The 14,883-nt window shown below is 31.8% G+C and overlaps 1 protein-coding gene and 1 non-coding gene across 2 annotated transcripts in view; one reads left to right on the forward strand and one right to left on the reverse strand.

The window, feature by feature from the left end:
• Window positions 1-1,463: 1,463 nt before the first annotated feature.
• The window catches only part of LOC132743018 (ubiquitin conjugation factor E4 B-like), a 38,487-nt gene continuing 25,067 nt past the window's right edge, over window positions 1,464-14,883 (reverse strand). Inside the window, exons 21-26 of the mRNA XM_060731525.1 lie at window positions 13,855-13,999; window positions 13,046-13,180; window positions 10,769-10,960; window positions 8,947-9,121; window positions 7,989-8,135; window positions 1,464-6,631 (exon numbers count right to left, since the gene is read on the reverse strand). Of these exons, the coding sequence (XP_060587508.1) occupies window positions 6,573-6,631; window positions 7,989-8,135; window positions 8,947-9,121; window positions 10,769-10,960; window positions 13,046-13,180; window positions 13,855-13,999 (853 nt within the window). The 3' untranslated portion in view covers window positions 1,464-6,572. The remainder of the gene's footprint in view (window positions 6,632-7,988; window positions 8,136-8,946; window positions 9,122-10,768; window positions 10,961-13,045; window positions 13,181-13,854; window positions 14,000-14,883) is intronic.
• Window positions 10,304-10,390, forward strand: Trnastop-uca (transfer RNA opal suppressor (anticodon UCA)). Its single transcript has one exon. It is a non-coding gene; the product is annotated as a tRNA-Sec (tRNA).

Below are 14,883 nucleotides of genomic sequence, written 5' to 3' on the forward strand. Positions count from 1 at the left end.
AACCCACACCGCCAGCAATCTTTGAGACTCCTAATCTGATGCTTTAATCACTTTGCCGGTAAATTGTTCAAGTATGTCCGTGATGTTATCTTGATAAAATCGCAGATTCTTTCATCATAAATCTTAAGGCTACATACACATGACATATGGGCATTCAGAAGTTGAGGAAAATATTTAAACCTTTGTACTGAAGTTATATATGTATAATGCACTTGTCTGTTTTGTGTTATATATTTAATATAAAATACTGCCAAGATTATTGGTGTATACAATTTTTTCCCCCGATTTTCCCCGTAATCTGAGGTGCCCGGTAAAACAAATGTTTTGATGTAACAATTTTATTTTGTAAACAGGTGTTCGTATCTCATAATTTAATCTTATTATATCTAATAATACTATTTAATTAGAAGAAAATGTCATTGTGAAAAAAAACAAAAACAACACGTAAATGTCATCTTTATAAGTATTTTCTTTTAATTTGTAATCGGAGCTTCGTACATAATAAAGTATCAAATCTCCTGTAAAAGTTCAAAGAATCTGTAGAAAGAGTTAATGGAAAAAAAACATTGCTTTGATTTACTCTCAAGGGGAAAGTTTGGATTTAGAGGGAAAGATTCTTTGTCAAAAAACCATAAATCCCGCCTCCCTTCTTTCTGTTAACAAATAGAAAAACAAGTACTAAAGATGTAAATTCTGGCCTTGGTTTCTGTTAAAAGGCTTATCCAATACTGTATAAATTATCTGGTAAAGAGTAATGAACTTATTGTCACGGAAGTGAAGTATATCTCAATTATTTACACTTGTTGTATTATAATACTGCATGTTTGTAACAATGATTCTCATTGGACAACTGTGATGTTCATGTAATAGATGCTAATAACAAAGAATGTAACGATTAAAATGCTCAAAAGAGGCAACTTAGGAGTGACTGAACCTTTTATAGGCATTTATCTTTTATAAGCATCTAACCTTCTCATTAACCTTTTTTCATAGGCACACATAGTGTTTATCCAAATAGACATAAGGTTTAAATGAATGGTTAAATAAATGTAACCAAGGACAGTTTATTTGACTGTAAGAATTGTTCAAATACTGTATAAAGTCACAAAAATTTTGCGAATGTCAAAAAGTGAACTTTTTGCGTGCAGAAATATTTGCAAAAATATGATTTATTAAATTTAAAGAAAAAAAGGAATTATTTCATAAATAATTAAATTTAAAGAAAAAAGGGAATTATTATTTTATAAATAGACATCATTACATATACGTCACAATTATCCAATGAAATGCCATGTTACAATATGATCATTGTATATTAGTGAATGCTTGCAAAATAATTTTCAATCAGTACACAAACTGCCAGAAAAGGGTGTCTTTATATAAACACTGTTAAAAATCAGTGTTAAAACCCATAAATATATATGATTTTACAAAATGCATGGAAAAAAAACAACACTGCTCTGTTCAGTTTTTAACATTTTTATTGAATTTATTGTACATTGGACTTGCCTGGAAAATAAACATTTTCTAAATAAACCACTGTAATGAAAAGTTTCAGAAATAACATCAAATATGTGAGGAGTAATTCATTTAAATGCAGACATATAACTTTTCAAGGTATTGGGTTTTTCTATATATAATTCAAACATTAAACTGCAAAATGTACAAGTAAAACGGAGTGCCTTTTTTGAGATATTTTGTAAATGTTTTCAAAATTCGGAATTGTTTCATGTACAGGTCAATAAGTAAGCAAATACTAAATAACAAATGCAATAGCGCCACAAAAAAAAGAACAAAATGTTAGACTGCAAGATCACAAATGTAAGTAGTTAAATGATGTATATTTGGCAATAAAATGGTGATCAAATGATTGCATGTTAGCCTAATGAATGCATGTTTCTAAACACCCATCTATGTCATTTTACAAAACAGGCTCCAGAAAAACAGGTGTTGTACATTACAATTTAAAGGCCATTGTATGAGATAGTTAACCAGTATGTGATAGTTAACCAGTATGAAAAAGTTAAAAGTATGAAAAAGATAACCAGTATGAAAAAGATAACCAGTATGAGATAGTTAACCAGTATATGATAGTTAACCAGTATGAGATAGTTAACCAGTAGAAGACAAGGTTAAAGATATGGCTGTCTCAAACCTAGGCATCAAAATATCACTGGGACAATGCTAAACAAAATGATGAAAAATGCCATTTAAAACATGTGGAAATATGTCAATAATGAAAATATAAATGGATAAAGAAGAATTTATGTGATAGTCTAGGGTTGGACGTATTTGAAATTAAAAATTAATTCATTTTTATATAGTGCAGCCTACTAAAATACTGACTTCAGTGAGTGAGATAAAAGCCATATCTTTCACTGTACATCATTCAATGTGATATCCCTTTTTTTTTATCTCACTAAGCATTAACTATAATAAAAACAAACTTTTCCCCCATGTCTTTCATATAATCATGATAATTTTCAGGAATTTGAATGAAATTTAAATCTGGCAATAAATCAACATCAAATGAGAAAAAAAAAATCATTTTTAGCCAAATATTTTTTGTTCACAAGGTACCATTATCCATAAAGTAAAGATATACCAAAGGGTCAACAGGAAACTTGTCAATATGGAGGTTTACTTTTCTTTATTCACCCACCCATAGACTAGAATTCCATTGAACCATGAAAATATGCATATTTATTGTTTCGATACACATGTAGTAGTTCAACTATATTACACATAACTGATCACACTTGTACAGCACAATATGCCAGCATAAAAATAATCAATACTGTAGCACAGAATTTTACTGCCAGAATATACAACAGTGTTCACCAGCTTATGCAAACAAAAAACAAGGTACAATGTAATTGAGTCCTCATCATTTTACCCTGCTAAATAGTGTTTAAAATTTTTTAATCATAGTTACAAGATACTGAGAACAATATTGCCTCAATATTTTCACAATTCATTTAATGTTCAAATACATAGAAACATGTGTTTCTTATTAATGCTATTTCATTACACATATTCAAATACACATGTACACATGTGTCAATGTTTAATGTAAACCAGAAAACCTCAATAGACGTTCTCCGGAACTTGGCAAATGTGGGTTTTTCCAACTAATCCATCTGTACAAAATTTATAAACTTTTACTGTTAAAGCTTCAAAGTGCACTACCCGTCACAATAGATTAGTTAACCTGTTTTCCTTATTTTCGAAGCTGTAACTGTTTGTTTTTACCTATGGATTAGCGGGGAAAAATCCAAATATTCTTTATTCCAGAGTTAGTCTATTTCAATATTCCCATCAAATTCAACCTATTATATTATGAAACTAGATCTGTATTAGCTTTTGGCATCATTTTTCCAAAATATAAAGCTGGCAAAATCCAATACACAAATATGGCCGGGTAAGGGGTTAAATCTACAAAAACTTGGATGTATTTCAGGTGTTTTTATCAAACCTTTCCATATGGCATCACAGATAGAACAGTTATGGATTTAATTAGCATTTACACAATACTGTCTCTTAAACCGCTATTTTGGGAAGCTTCAAAATTTATTAGAATGGGAAATCTAGGACAGCCAAATTAAGTATACCATATTGACACACAGGTTAATAAGTTAACCTTTTACATGTATAAACTGCATGGACAGCATCCTCATGTGTACCGTTATTCCATAATAACAGATTAACATATAATGCAGACTTGAATTTCCTTCAACACTTGCCTATTAAGGCCTCTATGATAAAAAAGAAAATTACCCCATAATAAATTCACACATGATGATGGCTTGAGTTTCTAAGTCACTTGCCCATTGTGGCTTTCATGATTAAAGAAACTTTTAATAAGGAAAGAAGAGAGAGAGAGGTAACATTTTGTAGGTCTTTCAGTTCTAAACGGTGATACCTTGTAAGTCTTACTATGTCTACATGATGTAGAAATTACATAATGATATGATTTGTTTTTCTTCAGAATTTCAAGAAATGAACTGTCCATGTCAGTACCTCACAAATCTGAGCTATTCATTTCTTACAAATAATGGAAAGAGCATCGAAATACGAGGCTATCTGATTTGTACGATGCGCTGTAACTCCAGTTAACGCAATGTGCATGTATGTGCATATGATTTAATTCTGACACATTTTCAATAGAGAGGCCCCCAAACTATGATACAATGTCAATTGATCCAATATTTGAATGTTTACTTTACCAAAACATCTTAACTTACATAGCAGTTGTCTAGCAACACATTTTATATTACATTGTACATAAATTATATTTTTACAATTAAATTGAAAAACTTTTACACACGAAAAAAAAAGAAAAGAAAATGTATTAATTTCACAACAGTCAATATCACATATATACATTTACAAGAAATAACAAAATCTGATACAATACATAAGTCTCAAAATTCATATCGTAATTCTACAAAATTTAATAGAACCAAGTTCTATCAATACAAAATTTTATCAACTATTTTCATCTTTGCTTTTTTAAGAATTATGTTTGGAAAATTAAGATTTATAAAAGAGCGAAAAATATGGTTTGCTGGTTAAACCAGGAAAATGATATTTTTATCACAAAACCCTACATTTGATGTCATTATTTTGACGATACATCAATATCAGATACAAAATATTGTCGTTTCACTAATAAATTGATAAATACTGTATATAATTCACTTTCATACAGGTTTAAATAAATTTAATAAAAAACATGTTTTGTTCAAACAAATATGCTGTGTGTGTCCTGTATAAAAATGTCCTTTGACCATTTTTAGTCATTACTGCTATGAAATATGTCCATTATGTAACAACAGCTTGGTGTTAGACATGGCCACCTGCTTTTGTATATGTTTTTGGGTTATTTTTCCTAATTTATAGATATTTAAATCATTAATCAAAATTATCGATTTAATAAAATGTGTATCGATTATTGATCTACAAAAAAAAACAACAATACATCAATATTGTCTCTATCATTGACAGCTCTAATGTTTATAACACATTTCTATGACACACAGTAGTATAAAAGTGTTCAAAGAGTATTTCTACAAACTGTTTATTATTTGTTTCTATGAGAAACAAATATGTATTTATAAGCTCTGTTCATCTGACTTTCTAGAAGAACTTTGTTAAGATACGCATTTGTGCTATTTCATTTTTATTTTCTTAAGTTCATAATTTAGCTAAAGCCTTTTTCCAAGGAATTCAGAATAAAAATTGGAATAAGTAAATTATCAATTAAAATTTCATATAAAGTCTATAAATTGACCTTCAGTTCATCAATATTTAACAAGATTTAGATGTCTTTATCAACCTTATGCTTGTAAGTATATCATTTCTTGATTGATACACTAATACTGAGTAGATTTATATAATAAAATTGACAGAAATTTCATAACATTTTCGTATCATAACATTTATCTTATTCTACCAGAACAGGCAGTGATAATTTGCTGGAACCAGTAGTGATTAACCTTTGCCACCAGAATAAAGCCAGGCCAGCCTGTAAACCTGGTCAGACTGACCAGGTTCTATACCGGTAGCTAAATTTTTATGTATTTTGGTATTCAAATCCCTTAAAACTTGCATGAACTGTTTCAAAATTCAAAGCAGGGCATATCCATGACAATTATTGAGAAGGTTAAAGGTTGAAACAAATCACTTTGATTGTATATTTTAAATTTAACTTTGAAATGGACTATGACACAAACATAGACTGTGTCTTCAATTTTGACAACAAGACATAGACTGAGTCTCAGCCTTTTGAGATAACATGACTGTGACTCTAGTTTTATTTTTAGACTTTGAATTGTGACACAATTTTGGTAAAAAAAATTATAAACAAGAGCTATCATACAGACAGTTCACTCTACTGCACTCAATGTTTGATTGAAAAAGTGTCATACAGGAAATTTTCCGAGATATAAAAGGTGAATTGATGAATATAATGTGAAGTTGAACAAGAGAGGTGTTTAATTATTTATAAAACACCAATTATGCATATGGTGTAGATAAACTGACCTTATCAAAATGCACAGTTGATTATAGATTTGCTTATATAAGATCATACAGTGAAGGCGGCTGATAAGCTTTTCTGGCTGACTTGGAATAAGTAAAGCAGTCAATTCTCACTCTACAATTATTGGTCTTAGTAAGTGACCTATTCCAAAACACATGTGTTCAGTTTAAGTCAATATCTTTACTGGGTAAGCTGTTCAAAAATGAAATGCAAAATCATTATCAAGTGGTATCCTACTGCAAAAAAGGAGATAGCTATCCTTATTATTTAAATAGTTGAACTGAAAAATAGACTGTGTCTTGGCTTAACGGCTATAAACTGTAGTTCTCAGTCTGAGATAGAAAAATGCAATAATACATTGTAATATGTTAAATTGTATATTAGGAAACAAGACATAACACAGTCTTTTACAATATGTTAGAAGTTACAAATTGACTAATTCTTTGAATTTCTTGAAAAGCAGACTGTGACACAGTTTTCAATTGAATTAGACTGTGTACAACATTCTGTGACTAGATATTTGACTGGTTCATTTTGACTGATCCTTTTCTTTGATCCAATTTGCAATCTTCTGTTTTATATCATCTCCTGAAAATTAAAGACACAATTTTGTTATTTTTTTGCATTAATTTTAAAGCAGCATGCCTCCAGATTCATGCTAATTTTCATGAAAATTTAGAAAATGAATTTAATAGTAAACTTTATTTAAACAGCAATTTCAATCCACATAAATTACTAAAATGAGGTCGGAATATACAAACATGGCCCTTATTGCTTTGTTATTAAAGTTTAATTTTCTTGAAATATTTTTGCATATCTGGAAGAATGCAGTTTTAATTCTTTCCATATTTCTTTTAAGACTGTAAAGAATACTTCCAGGGTATGCCTATAAACAAGTATATTTAACAAGAATAGACATGTTAAAAATATTATATGATTTAGTATGCTTATAAAAGTTTTTGTGTCAATAAAAGCAAAACATATAAAATATGGAACCAAAAATTTCTCAAAATTATAACAACTATAAGGTCATATAACTCCATACATTATTTCAGGCACATGTAGACATGGTTTGAAGTAAACGACCATAACCACTCAGTCATGGACGTCCTGTGGTTGTATGGTTGATGGCAATATAACTCACACATAGCAGCTTTGGTTATATAACCTTATATTTATTTTAATTGGCCTATAACCAGTCAAAAACTAGAAATGTGTCCATAGGACACGGATGCCCCCACACGCCACTATTCTGTCAATCTTATGACTCCAGGTCAAATATTTTTTGGACTACATGTGCCACAAGTTGAAAACAAAAAATCAACAATGGGCCATAATTCTGTTAAATTTGGTCTCAGCGAAAATTCCTTCCTTTACTACCATCTACACATTAAGGTTGTTCATCCCTGGAAGTTTAAGCAAAATCTGCCATCCGGTTTAAGAGAAGTTGCGTTCACAAAATTTCTACATAGTATATAATGAAAAAATCAACAAAGGGCCATAATTCTGTTAAATTTGGTCGCAGCGAAAATTCCTTCCTTTACTACCATCTACACATTAAGGTTGTTCATCCCTGTAAGTTAAAGCAAAATCTGCCATCCGGTTTAAGAGGAGTTGCGTTCACAAGATTTCGGGACTTTTGGACAGACGTACGGACGGACGCTCTAACAGGAGAGTAATAATGTGGCTACTCTATTGTTCTCTCTATTGTTCTTTTTAGCCACACAAAAGAAAATAGCCACATAAAAGCATTACAGAATGAATGACATCAAAGAGAAAGAACAGTTACCTATTGTCCCTCTAGCCACATAATTACTGTCCTGTGAGTCGGACAGACGGACGGACGGACAAGTGCAACGCTATATGCTCCCACATTGTGGGGGCATAAAAATCTTTAGAACTTATATCAAAATTATACAGAGAGTTGAATGAATATAAAACTTACTTGGAATAAGACCTTCTTCTGTGAGGGGCTGTCTATTGAAGGGATCAGTCTGTGAGTTGAGAAGATGTCGTACAATAATGTGTCTATCAACTACATTGCCACTGGGAAGCTCTACAGGGTCCTTCATCAATGTATCCATTAAAGCATCTAAAAAAAAATAATTTAAGAAAAATGAAAATTAAAAATGTTTGTCAGTGTTACATTTATTTCTCTTTCTGCTTTTAAGCATAATGGTTAAGATCATATGGCCATTTTCCTGCTTCACTGGTGTAGGAACACCTCAGGTCATCATCCATGCATTATTTCTGCCGCAAGTAGGCACACAAGTAAAACCACTGATTTTCCGTATTCTAGCACAATAGCTTCCTCACATGAAAGAATCCAAAGTCCCAGATGGGATTTGAATCCACAGCAATTTATAATTGTCAAGTGATTTTAGTTGTCAACCTTAACTACTCAACTATAGAGGACCCCTATTTTTAAGGAAATTTAGTTGACGACCTTAAGGACCTGACTATGGAGGCCCCTATTTTTTTTTAAGTCATTTTAGTTGACGACCTTAACCACTCAACTATGGAGGCCCCCTATTTTTTTTAAAAGTAATTTTAGTTGACGACCTAAACCACTCAACTATGGAGGCCCCCTATATTTTTTAAGTAATTTTAGTTGGTGACCTTAACCACTCAACTATGGAGCCCCCTATTTTTTTTAAAGGCACTTAAGTTGGTGACCTAAACCACTCAATCATGGAGGCCCCCTATTTTTTTTAAAAGTAATTTTAGTTGGCGACCTAAACCACTCAACTATGGAGCCCCTTATTTTTTTTCAGTCAATTTAGTTGGCGACCTAAACTACTCAATCAGGGAGGCCCCCATATTTTTTTAAGTAATTTTAGTTGGCGACATAAAACACTCAACTATGGACTCCCCCTATTTTTCCTGTATTTAAGCTGTTGTACCTCTAAATTCATCTGGAACTTCACCATAGTCCCTCTCCTCCCTGGCTTTTTGTACAACAATCTCCTCCACCTTATCTTGTATAGACTTGAACTTTTCTATCTCGTTCTCAGTCTTAATACAAGCTCTTCTCATTCTGGCCATAGCATCATCAAATAACTCCTTCCTGTACGATCTCTGTTAAAATATAGAAATATTTTTTTTTATGAAATAAATAATGCATTGACCTACACTAAATATCTTAAATAGACTTTTCCATCTTCAGGAAAAATTCCTGTATGATATCTGTAGATATATATAGATTTTTTTTTTTATAAAATGAATAATGTGATAATCTTCCCACATTGAATATCTTACAATGACTTGTCCACTTGTCTATCTGGACTAAACCATTCAATATTTTTAGGAAAAATTGTAAAATATTTAAGCCTACCGACTGAAGAGCTAAATGTGCTCACATTGATCAGATGGCACAAAAGTGCACCAGTAAATGGGTAGGTGCAATTACTGTCAACAGGCTAAAGGCTCAAAAAGAGAAAATCAGAATCCCTTAGATTACTGAAAATGTTACAGGCTCGGTTAGATTGAGTCTGTTCATGGAAGTTACTGGGAAGTACCATTTCCCCACTTAATTTGAATAATCCATTTGTCCAACTTAAACATTTTTAGTTTATCAGGGTTGGTATTAAAGTACAAAAAACTATGCTAGCAAAGAAAACGTTTACAAGTCTAGTAATTGTTTGTCTTCACAGATGTGCAGCATGGTCCGCCTCTATAGTGGTGACATATGTTGGATATTATAGCTGCTAACAAATTTTAAGTAATTAATCTACACTGCCTTGAAAAAACACAATTTTAATATACATTGTAGCTATAACATTTTGTGTCTAACAAAATTTGGGATAAAAAAATCTATTATGTAATGTTGTTTTTATTTTCTTTTATTTGTAGCTATGTTATTAAATTATTGCTATAGCATCTTTTTTACTTGGTAAAATCATACAATTTAATTTCCGAAAATAATTTTAATAAAATTACATGATTTTATCCACATAATATCCATTTTGTACATAACAAGAAAGGAAAAAGTAAATAAAAAACCCCAATTACCTCCCTTTAGTAATCCAAAATGCACTGTTAATATAAATAACTATATTTTTCCATAGAAAAATTGATAATATTCCTATCACCATATGTTTAGGTTAATAACCAAGGACTGCTGGAATCATCATAAATGAAATCAGGTTTTATATTGTTCTGGTTATATTTGTCTAATCTTAATATGCAATTAGTTAACCATCCAAACTTTAATTAAGTTAAACACCTACTATATATAGTTGAGTTAAGCACAGCACTACTGCCCGAATGACCCTCGGTGGTCCGGGGTGCAGGCTTCAAACCTGTAGATGATTAGCGTCATAGTGGTTCAATTCCACCTTTCGGGCGAAATAAAAGAGTCTTTGTGGTAAAAAACAATCATTTGGGCCAACTAAAAAAGCACCTAAGAAACGGGTCTTTTGCTATTAGAAAGAGAATTGGTAATGGAAGATACATGCTCATTTGCTATAAAACATATCCCTCCCTTTTATTGGAATAAAATATGCATTCCACCAAATAAGATCAAATTTTCATTTATACTTAATACTTTCCTTCCAGTCTTTATGAAAATCATAAAGTGGAAATGAATTGGATTGGGGTTTTTTTTGTGCCTTGTAGATTGCTGTTTTATTGTGCATTGAAGATTGCTTATGACTTTAATTCTCCCATGTTTGCGTTACAAAGATCATTTTTCAGGAATTCTGAATATTATACAGCATAATTTACCTCATCATTTGCTATGGCCTCACAGAATTTGGGGCAGTCTAAATGCAGGTATATATCTGTGAGAGAATTCAGCAACTTTTTGGGCTCCCATCCGTACTTCTCTGGATTTTTCACCTTCAAGTTTTTACATTTTGAACCACACAGTTGCTGCAGATTGAAGTTTAACATAGCAGCTAATCTATCAACTAGTTCCTGCAAAGGAAAACATAAAAATGTTATTAAAGGCATATAGGGATGTTAAATAATCATTTTGTAATTATAATTAGGTTTTTCGGGCTTAAGTCACAGTGACACTGTTACAGATATATAGCAACTTTCCAGATTAACTAAAACAAGAGGGCCATGATGGCCCTGAGGTCGCTCACCTGTATATTGGCCCCCCCCACCCCCGGGCCAATTTTTACCCAAGGGCTTTTATTTGTTTATTTGAACAGACTTGGTAGACACCCATAAGAAGATGTTTCATGCTAAACATCTAAGTTCTAGCTCATTGGGTTTTTTAAAAGAAGATTTTTTAAGGTTTTTACTATACACATATAGTTAAAAACAATGACACCCCTGGGGCAGGGCCAGTTTTGACCCCCGGGCTTTTATTTGAACAAACTTTGTAGATATTTACTTAAAGATGTTTCATGCTTAATATCTAAACTCTAGCTATTTGGGTTTTTTCAAAGAAGATTTTTAAGTTTTTGCTATACACATATAAGGAAAATCAATGACCCCCCCGGGCGGGGCCAGTTTTGACCCCAGGGCTTTTATTTGAACATACTTGGTAGACACCCATTAGAACATGTTTCATGCTAAATATCTTAGCTCTAGCTCTTTGAGTTCTTTAAAAGAAGATTTTTAAGTTTTTACTATATGCATTTAGGGAAAATCAATGACCCCCTGGGGCGGGGCCAATTTTGACCCCAGGGCTTTTATTTGAACAAACTTGGTAGACACTTATTAGAAGATGTTTCATGCTAAATATCTTAGCTCTAGCTCTTTGGGTTCTTTAAAAGAAGATTTTTTAAGTTTTTACTATATGCATATAGGGAAAATCTATGACCCCCTGGGGCAGGGTCAATTTTGACCCCAGGGCTTTTATTTGAACAGCTTTTATTTGAACAAACTTGGTAGACATTCACTAGAAGATGTTTCATGCCAAATATCTAAGCTCTAGCTCTTATGGTTCTTTAAAAGAAGATTTTTTAAGTTTTTACTATATGCATATAGGGAAAATCAATGACCCCCCGGGTGGGGCCAATTTTGACCACAGGGCTTTAATTTGAACAAACTTGGTAGACACTCACTAGAAGATGTTTCATGCTTAATATCTTAGCTCTAGCTCTTTGGGTTCTTTAAAAGAAGATTTTTTAAGTTTTTACTATAATTATGCATGTAGGGAAAATCAATGACCCCCTGGGGCGGGGCCAATTTTGACCCCAGGGCTTTTATTTGAACAAACTTGGTAGACATTCACTAGAAGATGTTTCATGCTTAATATCTAAGCTCTAGCTCTTACGGTTCTTTAAAAGAAGATTTTTTAAGTTTTTACTATATGCATATAGGGAAAATCAATGACCCCCCGGGGCGGGCCAATTTTGACCCCAGGGCTTTTATTTGAACAAACTTGGTAGACACTCACTAGAAGATGTTTCATGCCAAATATCTTAGCTCTAGCTCTTTGGGTTCTTTAAAAGAAGATTTTTTAAGTTTTTACTATATGCATATAGGGAAAATCAATGACCCCCTGGGGCAGGGCCAATTTTGACCCCAGGGCTTTTATTTGAACAAACTTGGTAGACACTCACTAGAAGATGTTTCATGCCAAATATCTAAGCTCTAGCTCTTAGGGTTGTTTAAAAGAAGATATTTAAAGATTTTTCTTTCGGTTGCCATGGCAACCAGAGTTCTGCATGGAATTAAATTCTTTGAACAATTTTTAAAGGTGACCACCAAAGGAACATTCCTGTGAAGTTTGGATGAAATTGGCTCAGTGGTTTATGAGGAGATGTCATTTAAAGCAAAAGTTTACGGACGGACGACGGACGGACACCGGACGAAAAGCCATCACAAAAGCTCACCCTGTCACTTTGTGACAGGTGAGCTAAAAAAACATTGTGGGTGCTTCACAGGCAAAAACAGACACCTGGGTGGAACTACTGACCACTGTAAGCTAGCTACATCATTATGAAATAAGTCATACTTCAATTGACAGCACCTTTTTGGCTATAAGAAATGATTTATTGTTACAATTTTTATATTCAAAATTTTACAATAATATATGCTCACAGGTATGAGGAAGGGTTTCTGTATTTTGTCAGTTAAGTAATGGAACATGTCGACAGTTTCTGTTGCCAAGGTGAGATATGATCTACACTGTTTTTCATCTGTCGACAGCTGCTGTTGGAGATTTCTTTGTTGTTCCTATAAATGCAAATGTTTTTATTCTAACTGTCATAATATGAAATATTTATATAAATGCTTACTGTTCAAAATCTGAAAAAACTTAAATGTCACACTTCAATTGTCAAAAACCAAAGCTAATAAAAATATTTTTTGAAGAAACAAGCTCAAAAATATTGGCAACACAGTTGTAACTGTGAATGTATTATGCAAAAAAGTGAAAGGATTAATAATTTTTATAGCCAAAATTCTCCCCTGTTACTACCAGAGTAACAAATTTCTGCATATCTAACAAGATGTAGATTTTTTTTACCTATTTTAACAATCTTTATGTTTTCATAAAATATAACACAAATCTTGAGATGTGCTTTCATCAAATATTATAAAGTGGATGCCAAACATTTCTGTTTTGCATGGAGAAGACTTAAAAGGTTTTATTATAAAACTCTTCAAGTCTTCACAATATGAGTTTGCATTCTACATTTGTATTTGTCTTTTTTCCTTCCTTTCATTGCCAATAAGGTATTTATTTCTAATAAATAGAATATTAGAAAGAAATGAAACAGTTACCCTACTTTATTAAACTGACTTTTAAAACATTTTCTACTACCATCCAATAGGTTTTTGCTCTATGAAATGCTTTATACTATGAAATGCTGTACTATACTATGAAATACTATATCATTAAAACGTACACTAGTTTTTTTGCTCCACTCTTCTGTGTTGGCCACTTCATCTTGTACCTCATGAATTCTCTTCAAGCAGTCTAGACTCTCGTCCAGTAAGAATGTTGTGTCGTTCATCAACATATTGACAAACTTCACAAACTCTTTACCTTGACTGTAATATTAACATACATGTTGAAAAATATAAACTGGAGTTTCAGTTATCAAAAATTAGCAAAATATTATTACTGTTATAGCCATTATATTCCTCGAAATGGCATATTTCATCATTTTCTATTATCCAATAAAAATCAAATTATCATAAATACAACCATTAGAACATAAGAAAATCTTGTTATTCAACTGCTTTCTGAATAGATAACAGACAGTGGTCTACTTATTATACATTCATTTCAGCTGGAAACACTGAAAATATCAGAAGGCAACATTCCAGATTAACTAGTGCAGAAGTGCATTATTCCAGACATTAATGGGCACCTATGTAGCACTATAGACCTTTTCATTGTGTAGGTTTATATAGTGTCTATCTAGCTTTTCTAGTAAATTGCTACGCAGTACATTACTTCTGGCAATTGGGATGTCAGAGAGTAAAATGAATCAAAAACAGCAACTTTCAACCACTTGGCTAAAATGTATCCCATATTCTTTCTCTAAACTTAGAAGAATGTTACAACTAATTGCCAAACACAACTTTAAAACAGCCATCTATACCTGAGCAGAAATAAGCTAAAAAATTTTGTTTTAATTATCTATTTCCTTTGTTTTCTAAATTTTTAATAGTTTGACTTTTTAATGGTATATTTCATGTCTTGGTTTCTAACTTGTAACAAAAAATATGTCTGTCTTTTTTTTATATAACATTTGTATTGAGGTGTATTTTTTCTTGTAGTTATAATACCCCCTTTTCCTTATTATCATTAATGTAAATATAATGGGTTTTATTACAACTTTTCTGTATTAAACAAATGTTTTTATTCTAAAACCTTAAGTATCATTTTGATTTGTATTTATGTATGTAAAAATGTCATGCTGATGTTA

Source organism: Ruditapes philippinarum, unplaced genomic scaffold (genome assembly GCF_026571515.1).
Source record: "Ruditapes philippinarum isolate M1 unplaced genomic scaffold, ASM2657151v2 ctg2664_1_1_1_1, whole genome shotgun sequence".
Classification (NCBI taxonomy): domain Eukaryota; kingdom Metazoa; phylum Mollusca; class Bivalvia; order Venerida; family Veneridae; genus Ruditapes; species Ruditapes philippinarum.